At 50.8% G+C, this 21902-nt stretch overlaps 4 protein-coding genes across 5 annotated transcripts in view; all 4 read left to right on the forward strand.

Moving 5' to 3' along the window:
- Window positions 1–717: 717 nt before the first annotated feature.
- lancl1 (LanC antibiotic synthetase component C-like 1 (bacterial)) lies at window positions 718–3407 on the forward strand. The gene is made up of 9 exons (XM_086200992.1): window positions 718–838; window positions 910–1027; window positions 1126–1336; window positions 1423–1570; window positions 1724–1870; window positions 1993–2175; window positions 2248–2424; window positions 2731–2803; window positions 2966–3407. The coding sequence occupies exons 1-9, from the start codon at window positions 752–754 to the stop codon at window positions 3040–3042; spliced, it is 1221 nt and encodes a 406-aa protein (XP_086057118.1). The 5' UTR covers window positions 718–751; the 3' UTR covers window positions 3043–3407.
- Window positions 3408–3864: 457 nt separating this feature from the next.
- Window positions 3865–7838, forward strand: mylz3 (myosin, light polypeptide 3, skeletal muscle). Its single transcript, XM_086201005.1, has 6 exons — window positions 3865–5512; window positions 5906–5933; window positions 6703–6846; window positions 6921–7091; window positions 7172–7249; window positions 7331–7838. Exons 1-6 carry the CDS (start codon window positions 5510–5512, stop codon window positions 7357–7359), a joined length of 453 nt encoding a protein of 150 aa, XP_086057131.1. The 5' UTR covers window positions 3865–5509; the 3' UTR covers window positions 7360–7838.
- Window positions 7839–8919: 1081 nt separating this feature from the next.
- Window positions 8920–12377, forward strand: acadl (acyl-CoA dehydrogenase long chain). The gene is made up of 11 exons (XM_086204555.1): window positions 8920–9072; window positions 9887–10066; window positions 10141–10278; window positions 10350–10514; window positions 10587–10653; window positions 10716–10880; window positions 10960–11061; window positions 11143–11256; window positions 11483–11610; window positions 11702–11788; window positions 11885–12377. The coding sequence occupies exons 1-11, from the start codon at window positions 8984–8986 to the stop codon at window positions 11976–11978; spliced, it is 1329 nt and encodes a 442-aa protein (XP_086060681.1). The 5' UTR covers window positions 8920–8983; the 3' UTR covers window positions 11979–12377.
- Window positions 12378–13768: 1391 nt separating this feature from the next.
- LOC147272770 (uncharacterized) overlaps window positions 13769–21902 on the forward strand; it is a 39378-nt gene continuing 31244 nt past the window's right edge. For both annotated transcript variants that reach the window (XM_086201034.1, XM_086201043.1), the window contains exon 1: window positions 13769–13862. The gene's annotated coding sequence lies outside the window, so the exon portion shown is untranslated. The remainder of the gene's footprint in view (window positions 13863–21902) is intronic.

Below are 21902 nucleotides of genomic sequence, written 5' to 3' on the forward strand. Positions count from 1 at the left end.
GAAGTGCTTATAAGGTGAAAGATCCACTCTGGTGCAGATGTGGGTGATTTGGTTTGAACACTGTAGTTTCCTGCCTGACGGGATGAGCTGCTCCCCCAGGTAGAGGAACCTGTCCTCTCTCATTCTGAGATTGTCTAAATAACTGCATTAATACAGCAAGTAGAGATACTTGTCCATTCTCATGGATATTTCCTGCTTCTATTTTCATTCTTAGACGAAGTAACCCCCTCTGGTAGATATTCAAACCTGACAGAACTCGCTACTCTACTACTAATTACATCTATATATGTACTACCACCTTCTGTTATTTATATCCTACTTAAAACCCCGTCTGAGGCGCTGCTGGTACATTCTGCTGGAGTCCAGTTTCTCGCTGGACAGGAGTTCTTTAGCTGTAATAGCACTTCCACGTCAGCAGGTGGCAGCAGAATGCTAACAATGCTACATCCAGCTCCGGAAACAATTCAGAAGAAGTTTAGAACCGGTGTTAGCGTTTCCTCGTCTGTATTTCATCCTCATTCTTTCTCACAGCACGTAATTTGCCATTAATAACTATTTTGTTGTGAGCCCTACAATGGTGTTAACCGTTAGCTTGAACCACGTAGCCAAGCCAAGCTGGGAATGTTATCTGTGTCGTTAGCTCGCTGTTAGCCTTAGCTCCCATCAGTCGCCTCTGTCCTTTGAACCCCGCCTTCCTGTACGTTCATATTTCTCCAGATTTCACACCCGACAGCAAGAAGAAGGACAGAACATGGACACGCGAGCTCTGAGGAACCCGTACCCGGACTATGACGGGAACCCTGCGCTCACCGAGGCTCTGTTTGACAGCCACGGGCAGGTAAAGTCAGCCGCAGCTCTCAGCTGCAACATGCGACGTGCGTCTCCATCTCACGCCTGTGTTTGTTGCAGCTGACGCCGGGCTTCGCTCAACACCTCCACAGCAAGGTGAACGAGCTTCTCGCTGCCATGGAAGATGGGCTGAAGTCTGCAAACCCCAGAGACTGCAGCATCTACACGGGCTGGGCAGGTGCTGACCCCCTTCCCCGCTCTGAGTGATGTCATGTTGTAGCTCGTGACTGTGGCAGTGTCATGTATGAATGCTCACCTGCGCTTGCGTCTGCTCAGGCTTCGCTTTGCTCTACCTGCACCTCCACGCTGTCTACAAGGAGCCGTCCTTCCTCCACAAGGCTCTGGAGCACGTCAGCCGCAGCCTTAAGTGTCTGACTCGCCGCCGGGACGTCACCTTCCTGTGCGGGGATGCGGGGCCGCTGGCGGTGGCAGCTGTGGTGCACCACCGCCTGCAGAGGCCACAGGAGTCTGAGGAGTTCATCAGCAGGTCCGTTGCTGATGTTCAGTTTAGTGCTTTAGCTGTAAACGTCAGCAGGGTTCTTGCTGGTTATCCGTCCGCGCTCCTCCACCCAGACTGCTGCAGTACCACCAGACCGTGGTGACAGGATCCGGCGATCTGCCAGACGAGATGCTGTACGGTCGGATGGGCTACCTCTACTCCCTCGTCTTCATCAACCAGCAGCTCGGGACTGACAGAATCCCACTGCAGTACATCCAGCAGGTGCTGACCCCCCCCCCCCCACACACACACACACACAAACACAACTCTGTCCACTTGCTTCCACTCATCCTCCCATCTTGCATATGAATGTCTTATTACTGGAACAAATTTCCTCTGTTTGTGAGCAAGAGTGAGTTGTTTCCTTCTGCTCAGATCAGCGAAGCCGTCCTGGTGTCCGGCGAGCACCTCAGCAGGAAGTTCCGCATCCAGAATCAGAGTCCCCTGATGTACGAGTGGTACCAGGAGCAGTACGTCGGCGCCGCCCACGGACTCTCTGGCATCTACTACTTCCTGATGCAGGTGGAGAGAGTCTCTGTTGCTGCTTTCGTCTTGCCGTCGGCTCTCGTTGAGCGCGGCTTGATTCCACCGCCTCTTGTGGCTTCCTTTCTGGTTCATCTCCTCTTTCTGACCCCTCCCTCCAGCCAGGCTTGGTCTCAGCCCAGGAGAGCGTCCACAGGCTGGTGAAGCCCAGCGTGGACCACGTCTGCCGTCTCAGGTTCCCTTCAGGAAACTACCCTCCCTGCATCGGGGACGAGCGAGACCTGCTGGTGCACTGGTGCCACGGAGCGCCGGGGGTGATCTACATGCTCCTGCAGGCCTTCAAGGTGACCACGAGAATAACGCGGAAGGCTTGAGCGCCATCTCGCGGTGTTGTTTCACGCTTTGTCTCTCTGCAGGTGTTCGGTGGCACTCAGTACCTGGAGGACGGCCTGCGGTGCGGGGAGGTGGTGTGGCGGTGGGGCCTGCTGAAGAAAGGCTACGGCCTGTGTCACGGTGCGGCGGGGAACGCCTACGCCTTCCTGGCACTTTACCGCCATACACACGACCCCAAACACCTTTACAGAGCCTGCATGGTAATGTCATCGTCAGGAGGTGTTTCATCGTCTCCTCCAGGAGCTGAAGCCTGTTTCTCAATATTCGCTCAGACAAGAATCACTGAGTTAGCTTGCGTTCATACTCATGTGCTAAAGGTGCTACGATAGCTTAGCTCGACATGCTCTTTTGACTGAGTTGAGTTGAAGTTGAGCCTCAAAATGAAGATTTGTACCAGAATCAAGAGGAATGGATGGATAAAGTCGCTTTGCTGAGGTTGTGATGATCGGTGCCACCTCTCCCCTCCCTCTCTTCTTCCTTCTCTGTCTTTCTCTCCATCCTATCAGTTTGCAGACTGGTGTATGAACTACGGCCGTCACGGCTGCAGGACCCCTGACACGCCCTTCTCCCTGTTTGAAGGTAAAGACTTTCCTGAGGTTTCTCGCTTCTTGTCCTGCAACAACGATCGCGTTCAACTTGACTCACAACCTCACAGTGAAACTGCCATCAAAACGTGTCCAAAGCTGCCCAGTCGATGCTCATTTGCTGCACCCCGTGACCTCACTTCCTTCCTGTCGGCAGGCATGGCGGGCACCATCTATTTCCTGGCCGACCTTCTGCAGCCAATGAAAGCGAGGTTCCCGGCGTTTGAGCTGTGAAAGGTTAGACGTCTCCACCCGCACTGCTGACACCTGAACCAGACTGTCGTGCTGGGATCCACTAACCTCCCCTCCAGAAACGTCTCTTTACTGCAGCTGCTCGTTTCCTGTCCTGGCTGAACGCTCGCGTTGAAATCTGTAGATACGATTCTTTAGTTGTTGATTTAGGAAGCTCATTTTGCTCAGATTGTCAGGTCTCCTTCGGTGTTCTGCTGGCTTTTGTCTTCCAGATTAAAATGTGACATCGCACTATGAATAAAAGCGTGTGCCGCGTGTTGGGGGCGTGACCTCGCTGCGCTGCCTGTAACCTGTCACCTGGCTGAGGAATAAACCCTGTGTCTCATAACAGCTGCCGTTGTGAATGTCTTTTGTTTCCCTGCAGCAGCAAGGAAGTGCCACAGGGGGGCGGTAGAGAGTTGAGCACATTTCCAACATGAGAGACTCTCCTTTAAAGCTCCTCAACAGGCCGCGTGGATGGGAGTCTGCCGCCGGCGTGTTGAAGATCCCAAACCTGTCTATCAATCCAAACTAACTGATGAGACTCAGGAGCCGTCAGTGCTGCTTTCAGTGCAAACTTGAAGGCCTTCGTGTGACGAGCGCCGTCTTCCGGCTGTCCTCCGCACGACGTCTGGCTCAGCTGCTCTCGTCTCCAAATAAGGCTTACATAACAGCAGCAGCAGCACAATGCCACCGCTCTTTTTTAAGCCCCCAGACCCACGCTTCTTCATGACCTGCAGGGTCTTGAGGAGCAGGAGTTACCCCCCCCCCCCCCCCCCCCCAATCTCAGTAGCCGGGGTGCAGGAGAAACCAAACACCTCCAGCAGGAGTAAAAATAGAGCTCATCTGTGCTGGGGTGTGGTCTCCCTCCCTCCCCTCCTCCCTCACAGACATGCCTCCCACTCTCACAAATGTCCTTTTCCTGCTGGGACCGAAGCGTTCTGTGCCAGCCAACTGATGAGGCGGCGGCGGCGGCGTGCGCCTTCCCAACATCTGGGAACCGTCTTCTCTTTGTGTACTACACTTGGACGCTGGGGCGAATGAGTTTCTGATCGTTGTCTCATGAGGTCATTCACCAACACAGAAAAGTTTGTCTCAAATCAGTATTTGAAGCGTTCTGACACTTGTGTTCCCAGTAGGAGTACTCAGGAGTACTCAGGAGTACTCAGTCATACTGCTGTCCTGGAGCTGCAGGCTGGTGCAGCCTACAGACAGAAAACTGCTTTGGACCCCAGCAGAGACACCTTCTTACCAGTTTGTTTCAATGAAATTCTGTACAAGTTCCTCTGCCTCTCATTGCCACCAACAAAAAGGAACAGATTTGTTTTTGTCGGTCACAAATGAAACGATTCCCTCCTCTGTTCCTGTTGCTTGGATTTCCCCTGAAGAACTCTCTAGCCAAAGTTCAGGCGCTAATTTCCGCTCTTTCGAAGAGCTGACATCACCTCCGGACGTGAAAACCCAGTTGGGACGTGACTTTGCTGTGCTGAGGTGAACTCTCGCTTCAGATTTGTCAACCAACTCGTTGAAATTCCCAGGAGAAACCTGGACGCGGCTCACACGGGACAGAGTTGGCACTGAGCTGGAGTCAGCACTCTGCCCCGGATGAGGAAGTGTGGCTGGGTCTACTTCCTGGTGTTCAATGTTCTTTCGTGCATGGGCTTGATTAAACAGCTCTGTTTGATATGGCGTCAGCACCATGGAGAGCTCTGAGTCAGCCCGCAGCACTTTGACCTCCCCCGGAATTCCTTTGCTGCCTCCGTTTTCAACATTCAAGAGCTTTTCAGCCGCCGAGCTGCTGCACCAAGCGCCGGCGTGTCAGAGGAGCAGCGGCGGATCCCCGTCCTCTTTCAAAAGCGCTCTGCGTGTCCTCAGGTGGAAAAGCAGCTGCCGCTCGCCGCTTTTCTGAATTGCCCAGACTTTCCTGAAGTTTTTGCAGCGCTGCTATTTGGCCATAAGAGGAGGAGAGGTATCAGCGTTTAAAAATAGCCCTGCGTGGGGTCGGAGCCCCTCTGACGGGGGCCACTGTCGCTCAGTCCACAGAATATCCTCTCACAACCTGAGCTGGGTTTTTTTTTGTTGTTGTTGTTTTTATTTTTTTAATTGCTCTTCATGCAAACAGAAGTTCCATCTCCACGTGATTTCTTCCTGAAAAGAAGGAAGTTGAACAATTATTTCTCTCGTTGGGCCACAAAGTCTTGACACAGATCTTGGGCCTCCTAAAAATAACCCCGTCCCCTTCTAAAGGCCGGCTCACTTGCTCAGGGGGGCGCGCGGCTCTTCTTTCCGTTTGCCCTAAGAAAGTTAAAGATGTTCCAACATGTCACCTGATCTGCCTCATTAGCATGTGTGACATCACAGGCCCGGATAAATAAGAGGGGGGTTCGGCCATGGCTCAGGACCACTCTGTCTTGGGACTTCGGCCTCTCCTCTTCATTTCTTTCCGCTCCTCCTGCTCGCGCTCTCCAGAATGGTGTGTACTCAAGTGGGTTTGGACCTGTTGGGTGGGACCTGTGGAGTTACTTGGGCCTTTTTGGGGGATTTTCTTGTGGCATGGATTTACCATCTCTTTAACAAACAAACCAAAAAACAGACTGAGATGAGAAATTCTGCTGTTGTCAGGGTTGAATTGGACGACCACAAGTTCCTCCACATTGCTAAATCATTACAAAACCTGAGAACTTTATTGTCCAGTTCATGGATCGATGTAGTTTTAAAGCAGTAAATCTGGGCCTGCTGCTTCTGTGTACACTCAGGTTTAGGATTTTACTGTACTCTGTGTGTACATGTACTCATAAATGTGTGTGTGTGTGTGTGTGTGTGTGTGTGAATGTGAACCTGTGTGTTTTGTTCTTTTATGTGACAGACCGAGTTCACACCGGACCAGATTGAGGGTAAGTGGACAGAAAATGCTTGTGAAAAAGTTGTGAGAACCCCGTTTTCATGAGTCCAGTCCAGGTTTTGGGGGTGGGGGTGGGGGTGGGGGTGGGGGCGGGGGCGGGTGGGTTAAACCCTGAATTAACAGTAAAATGCACACCCCCCCTCCTCACATGTCAGATGTCATTCCACAGACGTGTCCAGTTGTCTAGGAGAATTTGACATATGGCTATTCTAAGCTGACCCCGCCTTGTCTTAACGGGCCACAGTGGCCCTCACACGGCACAGGTGTTAATCCCCAACCCGAGGCCCAAGATCCAGACCGAGCGGCGTCCCCTTACAGCAGGAACCTGAACCGGTTGAAAGATGTTTAGTTCTCTGCACCCTTGAAAAAAAACAACAAAAAAACCCCGCAGGAGTGCTGCTTCTGCGTGTTCCGCTGACACGTGAGACGAGGTGTCGCTTACGGTCCCGTCAGCATTTTTATGTTTAACCTGAGCAGGGAGGTGGGGGCCGCGCCTCTATATGGACAGGGGGGTCCACTATTAGGGTGTCAATGTCCCCCTAGAGAGGGGGAGGGGAGGGGGGTTGCTACAGCTGTTCCTCCCCCTGTTGTTGGGGAATGACACAGGACGTGTCAAAAATCTGCTGGTGAGAATAGCTCACCTTTTGTTCAGGGCTCAGCCCGATTCGCCCGTCTCGACCGCCGGGCCGCAGGACAGAAAAACCATGACTAGAAGCCGAAGCATTTGAAGCGTGGATGCTTGTCCTTCTCTCCTCCTCCAGACTTCAAGGAGGCCTTCGGTCTCTTTGACAGAATTGGTGACAGCCAGGTGGCCTACAACCAGGTGGCTGACATCATGCGCGCTCTGGGCCAGAACCCCACCAACAAGGACGTCACCAAAATCCTGGGCAACCCGTCCGCCGACGGTACGACACACGTCCGATCCCCAGAAACCCCGGTAGCGTGATGTGGTTCCTAACGTGTGTTCTGACACCTGCAGACATGGCCAACAAGAGGCTGAACTTTGACGCCTTCCTGCCCATGCTGAAGCAGGTGGACGCCCTGCCCAAGGGAACCTACGACGACTACGTTGAGGGTCTGCGTGTCTTTGACAAGGAGGGCAACGGCACAGTCATGGGCGCTGAGCTGCGTATCGTGCTGTCCACCCTGGGTGAGTTTTCGCCTCGCTAAATATAGACGGCAGATGGTAAAAGTAGCGTGGCGGTTTGTGACGCGCGCGTCCATGTGCAGGAGAGAAGATGAACGAGACCGAGATCGATTCCCTCATGCAGGGTCAGGAGGACGAGAACGGCAGTGTGCACTATGAGGGTGAGCCAGAGCCTCCGAGCGGGACGCCTTCTGCTGTCGACGGTGTCTCTTGATGCTGAAGGTTTGTTTTTCTCTCTCCAGCTTTCGTCAAGCACATCATGTCTGTGTAAGAGGCCAGCGGCAGGCGTGCTGAGGAAACTGTAGCCCCCCCTACAGACCGCCGACGGTGTTCAGGACATCTACACTGTATCAAAGACCAACCAAGGAAAGACAAGGACTATGTACAAGGGATGTTGAAGCAAACCCATCTTGTTGTTTATTTTGTTTTCCTTTCTATCTCAACCTCTCGGGCCGTCATCATCACCTCTCCATTGTAGACCCCCATCACTTGGCCTCTACTCCCCCCCACCCGGGGTGCGTCTCCACTCGCCGCATGAGGTGAGGAACGGGGGAGAAGGGGTGACCACTCATCAAGTGAGGGTAGATCCCTCCCTTCCCACCGCCACCTCATTCAGTCACGCCATCACTGGCCCAGTAGCGCCAAAGGTCCTGGAGAATGGCAGTGGACCGACCGCCAAACGTCTCCCACTCCCCTGAAAAGTTTTATTTATTTTCACTCTGTTCATTTCAGAATAAACTTTTCCAACGTACATCCCATCTGGGCTGATTCTTGACCTCTCATTGTCCACGTACCGTTACCACGGCAACAGTACGCCGCGGAGTTTAGTTCATAGAGGTGGGAAGAATGACCTCGTAGGCTTGGGTTTTTCAATTATTATTTTAATTAAAGGAAAGCCAATCAGCCCACGAGGGTGATTTGGGGTGGGGGGTGCAGAGGGAAAATCATTTTGGGGATTAAATACTCATAAATCTGCTTTTAAATTCTAGGTTATTACGTCTGATATTTCATGATAAGAATTAAATATCAAACATGCAAGTAAATACAAATGAAGCTTTTCCTCTGAAGTAAATTAAGAATCAAACTGTTTTCATCAGATTAAAATAGTGATGATTTAAAAGCTAAACTTTACTCCATTTAAGGACTTTTAACGTACATGGGCTTGTTTCGTCGTGAGCATGTCACGTACGCGTGTGTCTCATCCACCTCCTGATGAACTTTCATGTGGGGTAAATGAGGGAGCGGTGATGTCTGCCCCCTTGTGGTGCGAAGGGGAAATGTCAACTATAATAACCATTTTCATTTTTAAATTTATTTTAAAATTCAGAATTTCATTCACAGTTTTCTTAACTGTATCATGGGATCAGAAGGATAAATAAATCGGGTAACTGAGTCCGTGTTTTGACATGACGATGATTTATTTGAGATATCAGTAATCGAATTCCACCGTTTGTTTCCTCTGAAAAGCGGCAAGAACAGTTGCTGTAATACTGTTTCCTACCAGTAGGTGGCGGTGACGTGAGCGGAGCCTCAGCTGCTGCAAAGTTTATCGGAAGAAGAAACTCGAGTAACGGCAAGAGAAAGAGGTCTCACTCTCCCGCAGCTGTGACGGACCAAAACTCCCGCGGCACCAAGAAATACTAAACGCTTTAATAATTAGATTAAATAGTGGTCAGTTTGAATTTTTTTTACGCATAGTTTAAAACCAATGTTGAGAAAATAAATGTATTTATTGAACAGTTAAATTTATAATTACTAAGAATGCTAAGATGTCGTTTTCAGCCTGGAAATAAACGCCAGAGTGATACGGCAGAGTGATACCTCCTTCCGTGACTCTCAATGTCTTTGTCTGCGACCTGTTTGTTTCCTTCGAGCGTTTGTCCGGGTTTCCCAGGATGTTGGCGAATAATATCGTTAAAAGTTGTTTTTCCGGGCTGTTAAATGTCACCGGACGCGGACGAGTGCTCCCCGCTGCGGCTGTCAGGTGACGTAACACGTCGGTTGAGACTCGTGTGGTTGTGAAGGAATCATTGAATCACGGCAGCCTTGAGAAACGTTTTTAAAGGCTCCAACTCGTTTTAGTCCACTGAACCAGGACAAGTTGACGTCCACGACCAGTTGTTGGTGTGCGTGTGTCTGTGTGTCCGTGTGTCTGTCACTGTGTGTGCGTGCGTGCTCGCTCACTGGTGCAGGTCAGCTCAACCTTTGACACACTTCCTCGTCTTCCATTGATGGAACTATAAAGCAGGCAGGTTCAGCTTCCATGGGACAATGCAGTCCAAAACAACCGTCACGAAGCCCCGCCTGGACGCTTCTTAGGACCGTTTTTTTTCCTCGTAATAAATCAAATTACAAATAACGAAAACTCCTGTGAAGAGCTTCAGATCTTAAACTTGCAATACTGATCCTCTCTGGAGAGCAAACAGTGAAATGGAATCGGCGCTAATTTTATTAAAGTACAGTGAAAAACCATTTAAATACGTGAACTTTATTCCTGTGGCTTTGTGAGTGCTTCCACCTTTAATTTTCAGCATTTTTGTTCTATTTTATCAAACTGTTAAACTGTGGCTGTGTCGAACAAACAGTATTTTCTAGTAATTCGATTAAATCAAACAAATATTCAATGGTCAAACTTCTGTTGCTCTGCATTTTTCTTAACTTTCATTAAAACCCGGACGTATTTTTCCTTTTATTTTTGATTAATTTTTTCCGTAGAGAAATTGAAATAAAACTCAGCAAAGCTACAATTTCAGAGGAAAGAAACCCCTCCTTAAACTAGCGCCACGCTCCTCCTCCAGGCTGCAGCACGGCCAGCCCCAGCAGCTCAGCCAGCCCGCCCCCTCCACTCGTCTGGAGACCTGCAGCGCCAAGTCCCTGATGGACATCGGGACGCGGCGGATCTTCAACGAGGACCACGATCTCTTCAGACAGAGCGTCCGGCGCTTCTTCGAGGAGGAAGTGGTGCCGCATCACAAAGAGTGGGTGGACGTCGATGCCCACGTGTCTTCGGTGTCTTGTCTCCTCTTTTTAAAGGTCTTTTTCTTTCCTCCAGGTGGGAGAAGGCGGGCCAGGTGAGCAGGGAGGTGTGGGAGAAGGCTGGGGAGCAAGGCCTGCTGGGAGTGATGACATCAGAGGAGCAGGGCGGCATCGGAGGAGACTTGTATTCTGCAGCCGTCACGTGGGAAGAACAGTAAGTTTCCTTGACACTGGAACAATGGAATCCCTCGTCTCCGCTGAGCTCACGCTGGATTCCTCCGCCAGGATGTACAGCAACTGCTCCGGGCCGGGTTTCGCGCTGCACTCCGACATCGTCATGCCCTACATCGTCAACTACGGCAGCCGGGAGCAGATCAAACGCTTCATCCCTCTAATGACTGCAGGGAAATGCATCTCCGCCATCGCCATGACGGAGCCAGGAGCCGGCAGGTGAGCATGCGTGCACAGGCGGCCTGATCCCTGCAAATATGGCGTCATCTTCATGACCTCTCACCTTCTCAGTGACCTCCAAGGTGTGAGGACGTACGCCAAGCGGGACGGCAGCGACTGGATCCTCAACGGCAACAAGGTACCGACTCCTGGAAGTGCACAGAAAGTCACGTGATCTCATCTCAACGCGCATGTCTGCAGGTGTTCATCACCAACGGCTGGATGGCCGACCTGGTGGTGGTGGTGACGGTGACCAACCGCGAGGCAAAGACGGCGGCGCACGGCATCAGCCTGTTCCTGGTGGAGGAGGGCATGAAGGGCTTCAACAAGGGCCGCAAGCTGGAGAAGATCGGGCTGAAGGCGCAGGTACCCGAGCTGAAAGTGGCTCTCCATCAAACCCTCCGCCATGTTGGCTTCACCCTCCCTCTTCCTCCTGTTCCTCAAGGACACGGCGGAACTGTTCTTCGAGGACGTGCGACTCCCAGCTGACGCCCTCCTGGGGGAACTCAACAAGGGTTTCTTTTACCTGATGAAGGAACTTCCTCAGGTCGGTGCCCACGCTCCTCTGATGTTCTTGTTCCCGCCTCTTGACCTGACTCTCTTATCGCCGGGCGCTCTTCTGTCTCAGGAGCGTCTGCTGATCGCCGACATGGCCGTCGCCAGCTGTGAGTTCATGTTTGAGGAAACCAGGAACTACGTGCTGCAGAGGAAAGCTTTCGGAAAGACGATCGCTCACCTGCAGGTCTGCCTGACGCGGTTCTGTGGTGGCTCTGCTTCATCTGGTTCTACAGGAGCATTTTTCTTGTTCAGTTTCAAGCCAGAGGGCAGATGCCCCCCCCCCCCGAATATTTAGCTTTTGATTAATGCTGAAATTGAAAAAACATGAGAATCGACGAAGATGTATAAAGATAAGCTTTGAAGTCATAATTCTAGAATAATGATCATAAATTCCCCCTCGATGAGGTCAGACGGTGCAGCACAAGCTGGCGGAGCTGAAGACGGACATCTGCGTGGGCCGGGCCTTCATTGACAGCTGCCTGCAGCTCCACGCCGAGAAGCGCCTGGATCCCGCCTCGGCCTCCATGGCCAAGTTCTGGTGAGTGCCAGCGGCTTCCCATCGATGAGCCGAGCTTCTGCTGTTGTCCTAGCGTCCCTCCTCTTCCTCTTCCTCTTCCTCTTCCCTCCAGGGCGTCTGACCTCCAGAACAAGGTGGCATCTCAGTGTCTGCAGCTGCACGGAGGCTGGGGCTACATGTGGGAGTACCCCATCGCCAAGTGAGTGCTGCGTGGACAACAACGCGGAGACGATTGCAACAACGTCAGCTCTTTGATGTCTCTGATGCCTTTGATGTCTCCCCCCCCCCCCCCCAGGGCGTTCGTGGACTCCCGTGTCCAGCCCATTTACGGAGGCACCAATGAGATCATGAAGGAGCTCATCGCCCGCACCATCGTCACCCAGAACTGAGACCCGCTCCCCTGGAGGGTCGGTGCACGTGTGTCCTGACGAGGGGGGAAACTGCTCTCATCAGTCAAACGTTAGCAAACATAACGTGTAGTCGTTGTAGTTTACAACTTACAGTTTTTGACCTGCATGATCAAGTAACAGCATCATATATTATGAACAATAGGTGGATTTATGGTCGGGTTCCTCCTCCGAGCAGTGAACGTAGTCATGACATGATTGATTGATCAGTTTTCCACGCTCATGGTTGTGTGTCAGTGTGTTTTTATTTCTGTGAATAATTCGTCCGTTGCTACTAAAGTGCACTTACGAACGAAGCCGGAGAGGTTTGTGAAACGTGATGTCACGTCTGGGATTTTCATCACCGTCGCAGAACTTGCAATAAATGAACATTATATTTTTCTGCTTGGTTGGTGCTGAATCATCAGAAGGTCCCAATATTGTTCGGCTTTATTTATTCTTATGTCAGCTGTGAGCTCGGTGCATCAACAGGAACACGTCACATCTCATGGCCTCAAAATAACTACATTCAGAGAGCAGTTTATATCTTGTGGCCAGGGATAATAATTTGGCCACTCCAGGACCCCGTAGTTTGTTCAGGCGAGGCATTCAGGTTGCGTTTTGTGATATCCGCCACTAGGAGGCAGTGAACGCAAGCTTCCTGTCGGTAGAAGCAAAGCTCAGGTTTGTCCCGACTGCAGAAATCGAGACATTACAAGAAAGTTTAAAGGTGCAAGGGAAAACAAATGTAAGAAAACGAGTAATTAACAAAATAAACCCACTAGACTTTTACAAAAGTGCAGGAAGCATGGAGACGTCGCCAGGTGTTGAGTCGACCGGAGAAACGTCTGACGTGGGCACTAATCTGCTGGACAGGTAAGCTAACGGCTGCTAACCAACGATAGCATTTGAACGAGTTAGCAGCTTTAGCCTCTTGACAGGCTCACGCCTCGGACCGTCTTTTGTGTAGTTGCGTCGCCATGGCAACCAGTGCGTTTGATGAGCGCAGCAGGGGTGAGAGCGACACCTACGGGCCGGGAGGTTTTGATTTGATTTGGTGGTATTTGCTCTTTCCTCTCCGGCGCGCCTCATTTAGTAGGATTTTGGTTTTCTTCAATGTGTGAAATGTCATCTGTTTTACTGCAGCATGGACGGATGGATGTGAAGGAGGCTTGCGTTGGAATGCCTTTCACCCTTGAGATGCCTAAAATTGTAAAGCATGAACCCCACAAGTTAGACAGACCCCCCCCCCCCCACACACACACACACACACACACACACACACCTCAGGGACACGGCTACTCTCTGATCCAGCCTCCCTCCCTCCCTTCCTGCCAGCCTTCATCCTTGGCTACGTTTTCCTCCCTAATTTTTCCCCCTCTCTGCCCTTGCTCTGCTGCCCCTCCCTCCCTCTTGGCATCACATCCACACACACCTCACTCCTCTCCTCTCCTCTCCTCTCCTCTCCTCTCCTCTCCTCAGCAACAGCCACGCCCTGCCGCCTCAGCTCCCCCCCCCCCGCTCACACCGCAGCAGCATCTTTTCCTTTTCCTCTCTTTTTCATCACCACACAGTCGCTGTGCCACCTGCTGCGCTTCACGTCACCTGTGCTGCATGCAGCGGTGCATGCATTTGTTGCGCACATCCAATCCTGTCACGCGCGCGCGCACACACACACACACACATACACACAGCTGCATCATCCTCTTGCGCTTCTATTCCTGCACTTACGTTAGCTTCATACGCGGTGGGAGGGACCAGAGGGCAGCTCTCATTGTCAAACCAGCCCCCTTCACACACACATACGCACACACACACACACACACACACACACACAGACACAGACAGACACGCACAACGGTATTAGTGCCGCTCAGCAACCTGCAGGTAAGAACCGGCGCACTTTGTTTGTCATTTCACGGAGAAATGAGGCTTTATTAGCGCTTAAATCTGCACCGAGGTCGCTGTTTATCTGACGCTGTAAAAGTTGATCAAACACTTGTCATTTTGTCGAGGTTTTATCTCTTCCAGTGTAGAATTGAGGAAGAAATGCCGCTAATTCATGAAGGAAATAATGTGGTGTTTGCGGTGATGTTGTCGCTGGTCCCGGTGCGCTCTCTCCGCAGCAGCAGCCGCAGCAGCAGCCTGTGCGCCTTTTGTTCTGGCTCACGCCTGCATGGTGCTGAAACCGGCTCCCAGACAGCCTCTGCAGTAAAACCCGGCTCTCCTGTGAGGAGTGGCGGCTCGAATGTGAAGCTTTGCGTGATTTTAAAGAGAAGTTGAATCATAAAAGCGGAGGTATTGATAAGGGAGTAGCCCAGCCTGGATGAATGAGCACCGGCAGGCGCTGCTGGGGAGCCCTGCATCAGCGGTGTTGCATCGAACACACATTTCTAGAAGACAAATATGTGTTCTGTTGCATTTATTCCACTAAAATCAGTAGAAACCATATGAACTAATTGGGTTTGACACCAAATTAATAATAACATCTTATTTTAGGTAATACAAGGAAAATGTAATTCATTGCAAGGATGCTCAGCAGCTGAGGTCCAGGCAACCAGCTGCTAGAGACGGTTTAGCTGGAAAAGAGGCAGAAAATCAAGGCTCATCACAGGAAACCCCAAATGTCTCTGTTCCTGAAAGCTCCGTCAGGGCGCTGAGGAGCAGGCGTGGGCTTGCAGGTCTGCTAACAGTGCACACCTCGCCTGTAGAGCCGAGCTGGTCGGACAACATCCTGATGGTGACGATGCTGGCTTAGAACCGGTCCTGGTTCAGGACTCAAATCCCGGGATAGCGAAGCGCCAACAGCTACGCTGGGGCTTTGACTGGAGGTTCAGTAACCTGAGACCCTAGTGCTTGTGTGTACTTGTTCTTGTTCTTCATGTGCAGTAAATCCTGATGTGTTTCGATCCGTATATGAAGTATGTGACCCTCGTAAAAGAGCAAGACTTTGTCCCAAGATGGCCGATTGAGTTCAGAGTCCAAACACCTCTCAGTTTCTGTTAGAAATGGCAAAAAAAAAACAACAACTTACATTTAAGAGTCTGGAACCAGGAAGTAATTGATATTTTTCCTTGAAAAAAAAGAAGAGATGTAATAGTTGACAATAAATTTGCTTCTGATGGACTGAGTAATGGATCAAGGTGTTTGCTGCTGAACGTGGCTAAGAAAAGCCCTGAGTTGTTGTGACCTGGAGGGAAGGAGGGAGGAAGGAGGGACAGTCTATCGGAGCAGCTTGGGCTGAGTCTAATCACTGGTGCAGTAATTGAAATGACCTTAATCAGGACACAACAGGTCAGCGCTCTGTTCCCGTCTACACGTGCAGAAACAATGAAATTTATTTATGTTTCATCCGTATTCCTGAATCATGCGGCGGCGTTGTGTTTCCCAGCGTCAGAGACCAGAGATCCACTGCTCTGAGGTGAGGATCTCAGCTGCTGGATCCCTTTGACGCGGATGCGTGTCCTGAGGTCTCTGTTGTTTTGCATGACCTCGCCGTGGTCGCAGGTGTTTGGGGACGCGGGGCGAGGTCTCCTGCTGCTCCAGCTGTCAGAGGTCCTCTGCTCTACAGGTGTCTAATGGGAGCTGGCAGAACTGTGTCTTTAGTCCATGATTAAGTCTGGGCTGTGAGAGCCAGCTAATCTAAATCAGCGACGTCACAGGAAGCAAACGGCCCACTGACCTGCATAATGGCGGCGCGCGCGAGCACACACACACACACATCCGGCGCAGGGGTGTTTTTCGTGGCGTGTCCTCTACTCGGGGACATCCAGACCTTCTCCCTGCGGCTCCTCATCCCCGTGATGCTAAGGAGGTAAAGGACTGCTGTGATGGCTTGCTTGAGATGAAAAGTTGCTCAAATCATGGCGGTTTTTTTCAAAGCTGACAATTCTAGGATCTTTTTAGAAAGGAACCACCCCGAGTATTAGCGTGTTTTCTGTGAGCATCCGCACTGCCCTGGAGGTGGATGCTAACATTTTAGCCTCTAAAAATGCATGCAAATATCTCTGTATGTGGTTTTAAAAGGCGGTGTTTTGCGATGCCGCATCATGAAACGCCACCCAGGGTTCAAATTTTTCCCTTCAAGTAGCATCAGAATTGACAGGTGAAAATCTGTCGTGCTGTCAGAACTGCAGTTTGTCCGAGTTCCTGAAGTCCACACAGGAGAAAAAAAAAAAAGGAAAAAAAGATGTAGTTCCTCCACCGGCCCGGTTGAGAAGGGCCCCTTCCTCCACCCGCCGTCCTGGCTTCCACCAGGGCTCCATCTCTGGCTGACTGGCCTCTCAAATGAGCTCTGACAGCCAGTGTCACATTCCATTCCTCACGGACGATGCCCCTTGACAGAGAGGACACTCATGCGGCCCGTTCTTACACTCAGACCCCCTCAGATATTGGCATCTCGAATATTCTGGGCCGGCCTGGCTGTGATATAACCACGTTAGCTAACCGCTAGGTCAGCGTAATCATGGGCAGCGAGAGGTCAGCGCCGAGAGACACACAACCACTGTCACTCCAGGTGATGTGTGTACCTCAAACTTCCTTCCTTGGGAAACATTTCTTTATTTAGAGGGAAGCCCAAACACATTCCAGGACAAGTTGACGTCTCCGGTCTTCGCGAGGCTGTGACAGCTTCAAGTTGGAGGTTTTGAGCCCCTAATTGCCACAGAAGAATGCAGCCAACTGTGCTGTTGACATGTCCTGAATGATGTTATGGCTGCGCGGGACCGGCCGGCTCAGGAGTCCAGAACAAGACACTCAAAGACCCATCGACAACATCTACGAATGAGGACAAACTCAGTGTGTCCCTCCTCTTGTCCATCAAGTCCAAAAAGTAATGGCTGTCAGAGAGCAGCAGCAGATTCTACATGGGGGGCTCGGTGTGATTTGTTGGACCCTGACCCGAACCTGCAGTGAGGGGAACCCCCTAAATAGCCGTTAGCTTCCTCTTAAATTGGCCAGGGACCTCCAGTTAGCCTAGCGTAGCGTCTCAGCAACGTAACGCCGCAGCTTTATGATTTCCAGATGTGCGCAGGCTGAACAGAGGGATGCTTTTCTCTCCTCGTCCTTCACCAAACCGACTGGAGGCATGAATGAGGCTAATTGTTGTGTTGTGAGACCATGGAGGTTCTTCTCAATCACTTCTCAGTGTGTTGATCCATTAAGGGTCGGAGTGAAATGCCACGGAAATAATTGCTTCCCAGGAATCTCCCAACTGGGTGTTTGTTGGCGTCCATCCCTGCATCTGCTTGTCAGGCGCAGGTTTGGACGACAGCGGCTCTGTAACGCCACAGTGAAACCTAGAAACAGATGGACGGCGTGAATGCATTGATGGTACACGGCGTTCCGCTGTCTGTTTTAAACTGGACTGCATGAACACAGCAGCTGAGTGTGTCTCCATAGCGGAGCTCCTGGCCGGCTTCCAGGAAGAGCTTTTACTGGGGGGGGGGCACCGTCCACATGTGGGATGCAACTGAGGGCAAAAAAAAACAAAACATAAAATTTAGTGTCACTTGTCCTTCAGTTGTGAAAACTCAAAATAATTCAACTGAAATAAATGAAAAGTTTGCCAAAGAGGCCAATTAAATACAAGCATGTTTACATTTTGATGAATAAGAAGAAAGCAAAAAGAGGTTCTGAATAATTGCATTGATGCCACTCACTGATGGATGGCTCGTTGTTTATTCACGGATTCAATGTTCAGATACGTAACGTGGCTCTAAACCAGAACCAGTGAAACCAGTACCGACCAGAACTCCCAGCTCTCACATGTAAACGTGCCTCCTCCGACTTTGGTCTGGCCTCTGGTTTACAAGTGTTCCCAGACTGTCTGTGCTGTTTACTACTGCCCCAGTGGGACCATCAAGGGCCCCCCTCACCACGGCAACCCCTGCCATGGAAACCAGCCTCTCAAAGGAATGACCCCTTTCAAGTGTGTGGGCCCTCTGTGTCGCTCCTCACAGGCAGCAGCCTCGGATCGCTCCTCTTCTCCTGGGCCTATCCTTCGCTCCCTTTTTCACCTGGGAGCACTCACCCACCCACACATACATACACACACACACACACACACACACACACACACACATGCATGCTCGCCTGGGACAACACCCTTGACCCCAGCTCGCCACTTTAATAGCTGTTACCATGGTGATAATTGACGAGGGTTGTACATGGGGCTAGAGCGGGGGAATCTCTGCTTTTGTGTGTTTCCTTTCCAGTTTTATACCATGAGGTATGGGACGTAGCATGTACACCCCCCCCCCCCCCCCCCCCGGCTGTCCAGTGTTGGAGGGGTCAACGACCTCATTAAATCAGAGTTTTATATCCTGCTGGAAAAGGCAGCTTTTATTTCGGAGCGTCAACAGATGTCTGTGAATGGCCTCCGGGGTAGGAAAGTGCGGCGCTGCTCCGTCTCTGGGAGCGATTTATAATCCTGGGTGCCACTGACCAAGTCAGGCTGGTCTGGTGGTTAACTGGTGATAAACGGGCATCTCATCTTTCCATTTGACCACTTTGGCTGGTAGTTAAAACGCTCAGCTGATTCCTTTTACAGGAGAAATTAAATTAGTCAAAGCTTTAAAAAGTCTAGAGTTCTGTGCGTCATGCCATCAATTCCCTGTCATGGCAGATGTGGCGTGTTTGCAGCTCTCGCATCCAAACTCCTGCCTGAGCCCACGCAGAAGTTGCGCCGTCGTCTACGTTCCCTTTGTCGTACCTGTGCCTCGGTGACATTAAAGGACCGACTAAGTCACTTCCTGTGTGGAGACTTTGTGAAGGATCTTCAGAGTCCAAACATCAAAGCAGCAGCACGCGGTCCTGATGGTATCTCTGCTGCTGTCATGTCTGCCGCAGCAGCACAACAGCTGATTCTTATCTCCTCGCTTCTGCTGCATTCAGGTTCTGAGTTCCACATGTCAGACACAGCACTCGCTGCGTGCTGCCAGGGAGAGTCGCTAATTAGCTGCTTCTCCTGAAAGCCACCAGCTTTTCCCGTCTCTTTTGTCTTTCCCCCCCATGGGTTGCCAATTATTGATTTTGCCTCCTCTCTCTTACCCCCCCCTGTCGGAGGACCCCCGCCCCCGCCCCCCCTGTAGATGCCCACATTCTGATGCTAATCCGCTACCATCTGCTGGTCACCTCAGGCTGATGCCTCGCTACAAGGAGGAACACCCGTGCACCCTCAGGGCCCGCCGCGCTGATCGCCACCTTTGCATCCTAATCAAGGCAAAAGGAGGCCTCCCTCCACCGGGGTCATCCATAGAAGTGGGTGACCCCCTCCATCCGAAGGCAATGGACCCTTGCATAATAGACTCTTTTTCTGCCTGACCCTTCACTCTAGCGGCCAAAGAAGCTTCAGATGAGTTAATCTCCTCGCTGTGATTTACACGCTGGCTCCCACTTGTTTGAGTGGGCTGGTTTAGTCTCCCAGTGGCTGCACCTCGGCTGCTGCGTGTGGGCTTGTGCTTGCACCTCCAGGATGACATAATAGAGGACATTTTGGCAGCCGGCGCCGCTGGAACTTCCTCTTCTTGCTTCATGTACCCTGTATTTAGTAGGCAGATCTTTTTTTGGTCGTCCAGTTCGGTGTTTGGTTGCGCGGCGCTGCAAGCAGTTAGAAAAACATGCAGGAAAAATGGCTGCATTCATTAAAAGCTTTGATTGTTCTGCATATTTTGCATAATCTTTTCTTAATGTCACCTCTCAAGGGTGGAGAGATTTGCTCAACTATTCAGCAAACGCAGATTAAGGACGGAGTGCATTCCTCCACCAAGGCGCTATGATGTCATTCAGGCTCTTGGACACTGAAGACTTCAACCAAACTCCATGTTAAAAAGTGCCATTTTTCACTTTGTCAAACGTGTCTGCCCTCGAGGTTTAATAGTTTGGTGAAAATCAGCATCCTGGTTGTAATCCGACAGACAAACATCACCATCTTCCCCTCTTAGTCCCAAACTAAAATCCTCCTGATGCCAACAGGAAATCGTTAACGTTTCAAGTTCTCCCGCCAGCTCGTATCTCTTCATATCCTCGCCTCTAATCCGGCGCAGAGCCGTGTGTCTCAGACCAGGAATGCATTTTATCAGCAGTAGCTCTCATATGTTCTCAAGCCCTGCTATTTCCTGCTCTGGGCGGCATCCCATCAACTCACCAGCAGAACAGACTTTAATCTTTATCCATATCTGAGTAATGAAAGTCTGGTTGAGCATCATTCCATCAGCATGTGACCGCGTCTGCACGCCGCTCACTTTGTTGTCTTTGCATATTTGTATGTCTGGTTGTGTAAAGTCGGTTTCTCTCCGGATGCTGAGATGCCGCGTGACACGCGAACTCACCTGGCGATCTGTCTGCATCATCACTTCTGCAGGACATGAATAATAAAAGCTGAGAGGGACGAGTGTGTCACACGATTAGCTTCCCTCATCACATTTTCACTGGGAAACCTAAGTTTAGTGCACTTGTGGGTATTTTTGATCCACTGAGCGGTGATTTAAGCAACTTAATCAAAGACCTGCTCCTTTTTCTCTCTTTCTTATTGAATTTTGGGACTGTAGATTGGACAAAACAAGACGTTTCAAGCTTTCAGGCTGACCAGTGGTTTTTGCATCCTCCGATCTGTCGACATCCTGAAAATATAAGTCCCGTCTTGGCCTGTTCATCTGCTTTTAGATCATTCAGCACTGCTGGAGCCGTTCGCCAACCCTCCTCATTCCTCGCGACCGCATCACCTCTGCGCCCACAAAGTTCCCTCCACGGCCGTCCTCGGGGTCGTCCTTCCTCCGCTGACTCCGTTTCCCCGTTGAGCTGTAGCCATAGCGACTGGTTTGAGTGTCATGGCAACAAAGTAGCAGCACCCATAAAAATAACTGCATTATTTTTAGTCCTTTTGATTGCTCCTTAACAGAATTAACAAATAGGCACCACGCCTTGAGTATCACAGGACATAACAGCATCTCCAGAGATGGAGGTCTAAAGGTGAGTGCCGGATGATGTCATTAACCACACGAAACCTCATGTCAGTTCATTATCCTGGGATCATAACTCCTACTTTGTTAATGGAAGCTGCTGGCGAGGAATCAAACCCCTCCCCCATCATCCCCAGCCTTCATATTATTCCATCCACCTCTGTAACCACGACGTCTCAGCATCACTTAGGCTAATAGCCGGCACTTAAGAGTTGCACGAGGTGCTTCTTGTTGATGGAGCAGGAAAGCGGAAGGGTTACACACTTGTTTGCTATGAAATTGCTGTTTGCAAGGCGCCGTGTTTGAGTTGACGTTGCATCTGTTATATTGCAGCGCATGCGTCGGCGTTGCGTGCATTTACTCCCAGCGGGCGGTTTATTTTGAGAAGAAAATCCGCCACTTTAGACGGAGCATGAAAGCAATATATGCATATAAATAAATTCATCCTTGGACAAATATATCCATAAGTCTCAAATTCCTCCAAAGCCACTTGCATGATCCCTCGGTGGCGGTTTGAGATTTTCTTTCCTAAAAAAGACGACAAAACATAACATTTATCATGAGGGTGGCGCTTACAGTTTTTCCCCATTCAGCACCGCCAAAAAATCCAATCCCAGGGCCTCCTACAATGACTCATTCTTTTTTGGGGGATTGGCGAAGGAGGGAAAACACGCCGGCTTGCTTGTTTTGGATGTTTTACTGACGGGGCGGTTTCCCATGTAGAGCCTGAATGACACACTTGTCCCATAAGGCTTGTTGACTCCTGAGTCAAGTTGTTGGTGTTTACACTAACTGGTGTGTGCGCGGCAGCAGTGACCCTCTGGCTCAGGATCTGGCTCTCTGCTGGCGCCCTTTTTTTGCTGTCCGCCCCACATTCACACTTGGATACCTAGAGTGTGTGTGTGTGTGTGTGTGTGCACGTGTGCGTGTGCGCACGCTTCCATGTGTGACATCCTCGGTCTGTGCA

The sequence above is a fragment of the Aulostomus chinensis genome, chromosome 1, assembly GCF_037954235.1.
Source record: "Aulostomus chinensis isolate RoL2024-O1b breed Wild chromosome 1, RoL_Achi_v1.0, whole genome shotgun sequence".
In the NCBI taxonomy this organism is placed as follows: Eukaryota; Metazoa; Chordata; class Actinopteri; order Syngnathiformes; family Aulostomidae; genus Aulostomus; species Aulostomus chinensis.